Source organism: Pecten maximus, chromosome 17, assembly GCF_902652985.1.
Source record: "Pecten maximus chromosome 17, xPecMax1.1, whole genome shotgun sequence".
NCBI classification, from domain to species: domain Eukaryota; kingdom Metazoa; phylum Mollusca; class Bivalvia; order Pectinida; family Pectinidae; genus Pecten; species Pecten maximus.
The window spans coordinates 19,744,072-19,755,235 of NC_047031.1; the positions used below are offsets into that span (position 1 = coordinate 19,744,072).

At 35.9% G+C, this 11,164-nt stretch overlaps 1 protein-coding gene across 1 annotated transcript; it reads right to left on the minus strand.

Annotated features, from left to right (window-relative positions):
• Positions 1-8,723: 8,723 nt before the first annotated feature.
• Positions 8,724-10,902, minus strand: LOC117315196 (coagulation factor V-like). The gene is made up of 2 exons (XM_033869340.1): positions 10,419-10,902; positions 8,724-9,832 (listed from the first exon to the last, which is right to left on the minus strand). The coding sequence occupies exons 1-2, from the start codon at positions 10,900-10,902 to the stop codon at positions 8,724-8,726; spliced, it is 1,593 nt and encodes a 530-aa protein (XP_033725231.1).
• Positions 10,903-11,164: the final 262 nt, after the last annotated feature.

The following is an 11,164-nucleotide window of genomic DNA, read 5'->3' on the forward strand; positions in this document are numbered from 1 at the left end:
CTAATCATTAACTTTAAAGTTTCCCATAATAATTGATCGCTTATTGAGAAATTTATAAGATTTATATTGTCCTCTTCAGGATTAGATGCATATATATATATAGTTAAATTTCCATGTACCCTTCACTTTTGGCTGGTCAATAAATTTTACAGATAAAGAAATCGGGGCGTGATCTGATCTATAACTTGCACCAATTCCTGTACTATATACAAATGGATTTAAGTCTGAAGATATTAAAATGTAATCAAGTCTAGCCTGTTTTCTATGTGGACCATGCCATGTAAATAATTTTTTTCTGGATTTAGTTCCCTCCATATATCCGCTAAGTCAATTTTTTCCAGTATACATATAATTTCCTTTTGATTGGTTTCATTATTTCTGTTAATGTAATTTTTTTGTGTCTACTACATAACTCTGCGGTGCATTCCAGTCACCCCCTATAATTAATGATGAGTTTTCACGTAACTGCAATTTATTTAATAAAAGGTGATACAATCGCATATCAGTTTGTTTCATTTGGACCATAAACTGCTATCAGTGTTAAGTTTCTATTACAAGAAGTAATGTTTATATCTATGATGATAATATTACCAGCTTTATCTCAAAAAGTTGATAACAATTTAAAACTGAATGTATTATTAAAAAGAATAACAACTCCACCCACGACTGTTTGATGTATAAGAATTAAACCAAGCCTCATATCCCCATTCAAATTTCCAATGGCTTTCTACTTTCTCTTTGAATGTGTATCAATCAAAAAAAATATGTCATATTTACTTTTATACTTTTCAAAAATGTCCATTCTTTTTATAGGATCCGAAGATAAGCCCCTACAATTTACACTACATATTTTCAATCCATCACCGATAAATTAAGATAGTTATATATACTAAATATAGATGTATATAAAATTAAACAGCTTACATAGTAGAAATTAGTTCGTAATCTGGGATATAGAACAAACACACTGCAACCCTTCAAAACTTTAACCGCATAATGAATGCAACCGTTTTCACAATTGAACAATACCCCTTCCCCTAACCCCAAGAAAGAAAATGAGATACATTTTAGAAATAACCAGAGACAGATGAAGCTTATCCCTGTCTCCTTTACACAAAACATCTTCCAGTTTACAAACAAAAAGCTAATCCCCCCCCCCCCCCCCCCCCCCCCCCCTACTCCGGTGAGAATACAGATCTAGATAAGAAAAGAACAACTGCCAAAAAAAAACAAAAACAAAAAACAAAAAACAAAAACACCAAAGATAAGAGACCAATCATTTTCTCCCGCCTATCTCTCCTCTACTAGATTTGTAACTGGCTCAAGCAAATTCTTGTAGTTCTGAAGATGGAAACACCCCTTGAAAATTTACAATTAAGACTTGGTTACTATAGTGTACTTCTCCAAAAATCACCAAAATATGTCAGTCTAGCAAGAAAATACATTTAAAATAAAAAAGAAGAAAAAAAAAAAAGAAACCTGATTCCAAATTATATAGATTTATTTGTATTTACATTTTGATAGGCAATACGGATTTTACATCAATCTCTTCTGATCTATGGGGGTTCAAAACAACATCAGTATATAAGAAAAACATACATTGTAAGACGAGCTGAGATGCTCATACATGTACTGTACCTCAAGGCAAAAACCCTTTAAATGTTAAATTATGGTCCAAAGAGACATTAATAGGCTGGAAATATATGTCTTGGAACTAGACCAAATTACTAAAATCTTAAAATATTGAAAATGTACTATCAGTTTTAATGTTAATTATAAAAACTGCCTCAATAATTGCATGTTTGAGGATAAAACATGTATTTGTAATAATTTGTTTTCACACACCTACATACGTTTACAACAGGTCAATCCCAGAAAAAACAGTAAGAAAACTACTGTGTAAAATATCTATACTTACTGTATTCACTGTATGGGTATCAAAAAAGTGCCGTTCACATTAGGATTTACGCATAGCCAATAGTAAAAAGATATTGACATAAATCTATTTGCGTATTAGTCATAATTTTATTACCGCTTGTAATATATATATATACTTGTATACGTGTATATATATATATATACACGTATACAAATGACAATTAGATTAGCTGTGCTCTTCCAAGGCTTTGCCTTCATTCATATTATTTTAGTGTGTAATATTTAATGTGATAAAGGATGGTGTGTAATATTTTTATGTGATATAGGATGGTGTGTAATATTTTTATGTGATATAGAATGGTGTGTAATATTTTATGTTATATAGGATGGTGTGTAATATTTCAATATGATATAGGATGGTGTGTATTATTTCTTTGTGATTAAGGATGGCGTGTGATTTATTCATTCGATTATGCATAGTGCGTAATATATAATATATAACATTCATACCTCACGTTTGATACAGTGTCCTTGATAACCACCGGTAAATAAACCAGGGAAAGCCCTTGGTAAATAAATCGGGGAAAGCCCTCGGTAAAATGAACCAGAGAAAGCCCTCGGTAAAATGAACCAGAGAAAGTCCTCGGCATATAAACCAGAGAAAGCCCTTCGTAAATAAACCAGAGAAAGCCCTTGGTAAATAAACCAGAGAAAGCCCTCGGCATATAAACCAGAGAAAGCCCTTCGTAAATAAACCAGAGAAAGCCCCCGGTAACTAAACCAGGGAAAGCCCTCGGTAAAATGAACCAGAGAAAGTCCTCGGCATATAATCCAGAGAAAGCCCTCAGTAAAGCAACCAGGGAAAGCCCCCGGTAACTAAACCAGAGAAAGCCCTTGGTAAATAAACCAGAGAAAGCCCTTGGCATATAAACCAGAGAAAGCCCTTCGTGAATAAACCAGAGAAAGCCCCCGGGTAAAATGAACCAGAGAAAGCCCTCGGTAAAATGAACCAGAGAAAGCCCTCGGTAAAATGAACCAGAGAAAGCCCTTGGTAAATAAACCAGAGAAAGCCCTTCGTAAATAAACCAGAGAAAGCCCCCGGTAAATAAACCAGGGAAAGCCCTCGGTAAAATGAACCAGAGAAAGCCCTCGGTAAAATGAACCAGAGAAAGTCCTCGGTAAAGAAACCAGAAAAAGCCCTCGGCATATAAACCAGAGAAAGCCCTTCGTAAATAAACCAGAGAAAGCCCTTGGTAAATAAACCAGAGAAAGCCCTTCGTAAATAAACCAGAGAAAGCCCCCGGGTAAATAAACCAGAAAAAGCCCTCGGCATTTAAACCAGAGAAAGCTCTTCGTAAATAAACCAAAGAAAGCCCTTCGTAAATAAACCAGAGAAAGCTCTTCGTAAATAAACAAGAGGAAGCCCCGATAAATAAACCAGAGAAAGCCCCCGATAAATAAACCAGAGAAAGCCCTTCGTAAATAAACCAGTGGAAACCCTTTGTAAATAAACCAGAGAAAGCCCCCGGTAAATAATCCAGAGAAAGCCCTTCGTCAATAAACCAGAGAAAGCCCTTCGTAAATTAACCAGAGAAAGCCCTTCGTAAATAAACCAGAGAAAGCCATTCGTAAATAAACCAGAGAAAGCCCTTCGTAAATAAACCAGAGAAAGCCCCCGGTAAATAAACCAGAGAAAGCCCTTCGTAAATAAACCAGAGAAAGCCCTTCGTAAATAAACCAGAGAAAGCCCTCGGTAAATAAACCAGAGAAAGCCCTTAGTAAATAAACCAGAGAAAGCCCTTCGTAAATAAACCAGAGAAAGCCCTCGGTAAATAAACCAGAGAAAGCCCTCGGTAAATAAACCAGGGAAAGCCCCTTGTAAATAAATAAGAGAAAGCCCTCGGCAAATAAACCGTCATATCCAATCAGAACAATGAATGCATGTAAAATGGTTATATATTGATTTTTGCGGTCGAGTATGGTTGGTAATGTACGAATTTGATAAAGTATGATGTGTAATATATTGATATAATAAAGGATGGTGTTTATTACTTTTTGGGGTTAAAGTCTGGCGCGTAATATATTTACGCGGTGGAATATGGTGTGTAATGTTCGTATATGATAAAATATGACGTGCTGTAAATTTAGTTATTGAGTATGGTGTGTATTTTATTTACATGATAAAATTTGTTATTAAATTCATAATGAAGTATGATTTGTTATATGTTTATTAAATATGGTGTGTATTGTTAACAATGTATGATTTGTTATGTATATAAATAAATAATGGTATGCATTATATTAGTTAAGCATCGTGTATATTATATTGATATCATTATTTTTCTATTATATATCTATTATAAAGTATGGTATGTAATTCATTTGTATGATAAATATTATGTGTTTTATACTTATTCATTAAGTATGGTGTGTTTTTTATTCATAATAAAGTATTTGTTAAATATTTATGAAGTATGGTGTGTATTATATTTTGAATAATGTATGATTTGTTGTATTTTTATAGAGTATTTTGTGTTTTTTTTATTCATAATAAAGCCTTATTTGTTAAATATTTATGATGTATGGTGTGTATTATATTCTGAATAATGTATGATTTGTTGTATTTTTATAGAGTATGGTGTGTATTTTATTCTGAATAAAATATATACTTTGTTATATATTTATAAAGTTTGATGTTTAATATATTTGTTAAGTATGGTGTGTATTATATTTTTATTATCGAGTTGTTGTTTTTTTTATTACATATTTATTATTGAGTATGGTATGTGATTTATTTGTATGATAAATATGTGTTTTAAATTTATTTATTAAGTATGGTGTTTCATGATAAACAAGAGATAATGTGGCAGGTAGATATCTCTTGCTTAAAGATCCGACAGAGAGTAATCATAATGGATTAAAAACAGGAAGTTGTTAATTTTTAATACAACACCATTGTTACATTCTTTACATTATTCCCATCCTCATAAAGTTTCGGCGTCATTTTTATCTCTTAAATGTAACTAGTTATGCGTAGCTCAATGCAATTCTACTTAGCTCCGCCCCTCTATGTTGTATCTTTTGGATAAGTAATAGAATACTTTCTCAATGCTGCTATGTATTTGTGTTAATTAGAGATATGCCTGTACATTGGGTGCCATTGTATTCATGTTTGTGACAAACAGTATATAGACTGTGCATACGCATGCAGAAACTTTCATTAATTTGTGTTATACAATAAAATAGTTGTACTTTAGAAACATGTAAGCTGTTTTCTTTCATTTGTTTTCTCTGCCCGTTTTAACAGTATATTCATTGGTATTAATATGATAAAAAAACAAAAATGAAAACAACGCTAGATTTGATCAAGATCAAAACACGCGATTTCCATCCATAAAATAATCTCAGATATCTACGTTTTCTTCTCTTCACTTTCTTTTTCTGACCGGTCATTCTGTGACCTTCGTTAATGGTTTGCATAATTTTATATGCATGTTTTGCATGTGCCATTATCAAGTCTGTGAGTGAGATACGGAAGGAAAGAAAAGAAATTAAAGTGTTGTTTTTTGTTGTTGTTTTTTTTGTTTGTTTGGTTTTTTGGGGGGTTTTGTTTTTGAAAAATTAAAATTTGGCGTTAAAACAGTTAGTTTCATATCTGCATTATGATTGATAATATGACCTTGACACATTGCACTCACCTTCATAAGAGTATGTTTCTAAATATGTGATCCAAATAAACCGTTTTAAAGGAATTTTGATTGTTTTCATTTTTGATCATTTGACCCCTGTGACCTGGAAAGAATGTCAAGGTCACCAAAAAGTACAATTTTGCAGCAAGCAATGCCTGCTAACGATGTGTACAATGTCAAGTGTATATGTTTTGATAAAAGGAGCAAAATCATTTAAGTGCAATGTTTGAAAATAATTCACTTTTCGCCATTTTTTTTCGAAATATCTCCCGCCAATTTTCATCCGACTACCCTAAACTTTGCACATTCCGTCTCCTGACACATTCTCTATGATGACGACATTGAGTTAAGTTTGCCTGAACCATGACCAACACATTAAACATGCATGAAATAGAACGAAGGGTAACAGGAGGAAAACTTTTTATTTATCGATCTGTGGCCATGACCTTCTGAACTACCAATCATCATGAACGCCAAATCTGCTTTCGTTTTGAGCGAAAGTGTGTTTAAGATATGTGGAAATAGAAAAACATGATAAGAAAGAAATAAAACGAAAACAGCAATGAATAATGCAGATTCCAGAAGAATATTAATGAAGTACTGGGTAGTTTTGTTTTCAAAGTTGACACTGAGGATTTTTACATTAACAAAGCCCGTACTGTATCATAGTAATCAAATATCACGGGACTGTAATCTCGCGATTCTACCAATCAGAACTGGTATTTTATTCAACTACAATCTGCAGCACACTTCAGTTCATTTGTTTCTTGTAAATGAAGGGGCCGCGGTGGCAGAGAGGTTAAGGTGTCCCGACACTTTATCACTAGCCCTCCACCTCTGGGTTGTAAATCGAAACCTACGTGGGGCAGTTGCCAGGTACTGACCGTAGGCCTGTTGTTTTTCTCTAGGTACTCCGGCTTTCCTCCACCTCCAAAATATGGCACGTCCTTAAATGACCCTGGCTGTTAATAGGACGTTTAACAAAAACAAACAAAAAAGTAAACTGATATCGGCTATAGATGATGCAAGCATGCTCAAGGAAGAAGAACAGGAATAGCCATATGAAGAACAGCAACTGTTTTGTATTTGTCTTCGGCTTCATTGTTAATACAAATCTAAAACGAAGGCAAAAAACAAGAAAAAATAAAGATTTGCATGGAAACACTTCGAAAAGTACCTGGCATGTCCTTTAATGGCCCTGGCTGTTGATAGGACGTTAAACAAAAACAAACCAATATTGTGAATGAGTCTTTGCTTGGTATTTTTTTTTTTTTTTTTTTTTTGTGTGATATATTTAATTAACAGAATTACAGCGAACTAATTCGTGAATATTACCAAATCTACAGTATGTGAACTGTAACGTGAATGCCATATAAACTATTAACACAATATAAAACATAATATAAACTTTTCATATCAAAGAAAGATCGCAATCTGAGTAATCTATGACGTCAAAAGACGTCGGTGAAGACCACGCACGGGGAAAGTTTCATGGTCAATATCATGATCTGATATTGAAATAGTCATTCTGGTTTGATATGAAGTAATACGTGTTTGATTACTGTTGATATGCTTAGTGGTTTAACACGAACATACCACAGCCTCCCAAAACACACATTTACCCACTCACCACACGCATACATATCGCACGCACGGGAGGAGGTCCTTAAATGATCTTAGATGTTAAACAAAATAAACCAAACCAAACCAAACCAAACCATAGTGGTTTCGCTGTCATCAATCAATCCATAAGATATCGGCAGTTTACTCGTATTTGGCCTCATTTGAATGATTAGTGTCGCCAATGAAGCTGAGGACGCTTACTCTCCCGGAGCATATATTCTTCTTTTTTCATGAGCCTCCATGCGAATCTATGTTTTTGTTTACATTTTTTTTCTCCGTAAAAATTCAATTTCAGTGTAATTGATGGTGACGTTACTATGTCCTTTTTAACATCAAAAATGTAGAATGATTCCCCGCGTGTGGTCAGGAACAACTTCCGGAAGAATATAAATCTAGCTGATATATTGACGATCATGTGCAATTCATCTCTGCAAAGACTGATGTGCTTATTCGGTTAAGATTGACAGTTTCTATGATAATGTAGTAACCATATTTCTAGACAATGGGCAATTTGAAAAACAATATGAAACATGAAAAATATACCAGAACTCATAATGCCGATTCCAAAAATATATGTACAGTGTATATGAACAAAATATAGAGACCAACATACATCCACATGCAAAAGTATAATTTTATCAATTAACTATGTTATGTCATAAATATTTTAAGTCATATGTCTAATAACACTATTGTTACGTCATAATGCATAGATGACGTCGCATGTTTTGATAATATTCTCATAAATAGTAATATGAATAGAATCTGTCACTTGTGGCTATGTCATATGACATTTACTTAGCTCGTTCATTTATTTAATATTTTCACGAGCCTTTGCGTCAAATTATTGAACTCGTTTAATAAAGTCCATATGACATAGCCCGTCTATGTCCGAAAAAAAATTACGTTTATCATAGACTTACTAATGTGTTTCATTCGCCACTCCTTCTTAATGAAAGTATTTTATCAAAAAAAAAAAAACGTCTACTTGTTCTAAGTAAAAAAAAATGTCCTTAATTCCAAGTTATAAGTGAGGCCTTTTGTTCATATGTAATTAGGGACGTATGTGACAGCACGAGAAAAATCACAATACCGTAAAGTGCCCGAAGGTAATTGAACTCGATTTACGGCATGGTAATCCATTGCATTACCCAATGAGTCATGGCCCACCAGCTGTGTGGTGGATTCAACAATGTATACACACCACACGAAATCGTTACTTTTGAATAAAGAAGTGTTATTTTGCCGTTTTGTTTTAAATTCCTCCTCAGTTCTTATTTATGATTGTAACAAATGCTGAAAGTGTACGACATACATATTATAGTATACTAACCTTTTGCTACCTTCCTTACTTTTTTGCAATAGTTTGTGTGTTCTGTAAAATTAAACAGTACTCAAAACGTTGAAATATACAACGTTATATCATTTGTTATGAAATAAATGCTTAACTTTTTCTAAGTGAATACAAACTTTAAAACTATTTAACAAAAACGTATACACATGCTCATAGATCGGTTGTTTTTAGATATACACCTATATGCACTTATAGAGGAACCTCCCGAGGTTGATAACATCGGGTACAACGATACCGCCTAGGATCACAGCAAGTAAGACACACCCCAGACTTCCTATGGCGACGCTGCTGGGTCTGGAGTCATACACGCTGATGAGTTTACGTCGACTAGCGGACGTGTTTGTTTTTGAAACCAAGAGTTCCCCTTTTAACTGATCGATGATTTGTTGTTTTACAAAATTTGTCATCTGTGTGGCATTAGTGTACCTACAGCAACGACACATCCTTTCAACTTGGGTAGTTGTGTGTTCAACGCTATCTAATCTAGAAGTGCGTTCAACGTCATCGGATGTTGTTTGTTTCACGTCATTGAAATTGGAAGTATTCCCTACGTCGTTAGATCTAGTATTGCGTTCTACGTCATCAGAAATAGTCGTGCTTTCCACGTCCTCAGAGTCAGTAGTGTTGTTGTGAATGTTATCGGAGTCAGTAGTGAGTTGCACGTCATTAAAATTAGCTGTGTGCTGAACGTCATTGGGGTTAGAGGTGTGCCGAACGTAATCGGAGTCCGAAGTGTGTAGAGCGGCATTTGAGTAAGAAGTGTGATGCACGTCATCTGAGTCAGTAGTGTACTCCACGTCATCTGAGTCAGAAGTATGTTGTACGTCATCGGAGTCAGTAGTGTGTTGTACGTCATTAGAATCAGTAGTGCTATTTACGTCATCGAAGTCAGTAGTGTGATTCACGTCATAAGAGTTAGTAGTGTCATCAACATCATCGGAGTCAGTAGTGTATTGTACGTCATCTGAATCAGTAGTGTGTCGCACGCCATAAGAGTCAGTAGTGTGATCCACGCCATTAGAGTCAGTAGTGTGATCCACGTCATCGGAGTCAGTAGTGTGATCCACGCCATTAGAGTCAGTAGTGTGATCCACGTCATCGGAGTCAGTAGTGTGATCCACGTCATCGGAGTCAGTAGTGTGATCCACATCATCTGAGTCAGTAGTGTGATCCACGCCATTAGAGTCAGTAGTGTGATCCACGTCATCGAAGCCAGTAGTGTGTTGTACGTCATCAGAGTCAGTAGTGTGGTGTACGTCATTAGAATCAGTAGTGTGGTGTACGTCATCTGAATCAGTTGTGTGTTGCACGTCATTAGAGTCAGTAGTGTGACCCACGTCATCGAAGTCAGTAGTATGATCCACGTCATTAGAGTCAGTAAATAATCAGTAGTGTGGTGTACGTCATCGGAATCAGTTGTGTGTTGCACGTCATTAGAGTGAGTAGTGTGGTGTACGTCATAAGAGTCAGTAGGCTGATCCACTTCATCAGAGTCAGTAGTGTGTTGTACGTCATTAGAATCAGTAGTGTGGTGTACGTCATCAGAATCAGTTGTGTGTTGCACGTCATTAGAGTCAGTAGTGAGGTGTACGTCATAAGAGTCAGTAGTGTGATCCATGTCATTAGAGTCAGTGGTATGATCAACGTCATTAGAATCAGTTGTGTGATCAACGTCATTAGAATCAGTTGTGTGATCCACGTCATCGGAGTCAGTAGTGTGGTGTACGTCATAAGAGTCAGTAGTGTGATCCACTCCATTAGAGTCAGTAGTGTGATCCACGTTATCGGAGTCAGTAGTGTGATCCACGCCATTAGAGTCAGTAGTGTGATCCACGCCATCAGAGTCAGTAGGCTGATTCACGTGTGATCCACGCCATTAGAGTCAGTAGTGTGATCCACGCCATCAGAGTCAGTAGGCTGATTCACGTCATCTGAGTTAGTAGTGTGATCCACGTCATCGGAGTCAGTAGTGTGTTGTACGTCATCGGAGTCAGTAGTGTGATCCACATCATCTGAGTCAGTAGTATGATCCACGTCATCTGAGTTAGCAGTGTGATCCACGTCATCGGAGACAGTAGTGTGTTGTACGTCATCTGAATCAGTAGTGTGTTGTACGTCATTAGAATCAGTAGTGTGGTGTACGTCATCTGAATCAGTTGTGTGTTGCACGTCATTAGAGTCAGTAATGTGACCCACGTCATCGAAGTCAGTAGTATGATCCACGTCATTAGAGTCAGTAGTGTGTTGTACGTCATTAGAATCAGTAGTGTGGTGTACGTCATCGGAATCAGTTGTGTGTTGCACGTCATTAGAGTCAGTAGTGTGGTGTACGTCATAAGAGTCAGTAGTGTGATCCATGTCATTAGAGTCAGTAGGCTGATCCACGTCATCTGAGTCAGTAGTGTGATCCACGTCATCGGAGTCAGTTGTGTGATCAACGTCATCGGAGTCAGTAGTGTGATCCACGCCATTAGAGTCAGTAGTGTGATCAACGTCATCGGAGTCAGTAGTGTGATGTACGTCATCGGAATCAGTTAGAGTCAGTAGTGTGATCAACGTCATCGGAGTCAGTAGTGTGTTGTACGTCATCGGAATCAGTAGTGTGATCCACGTCATCGAA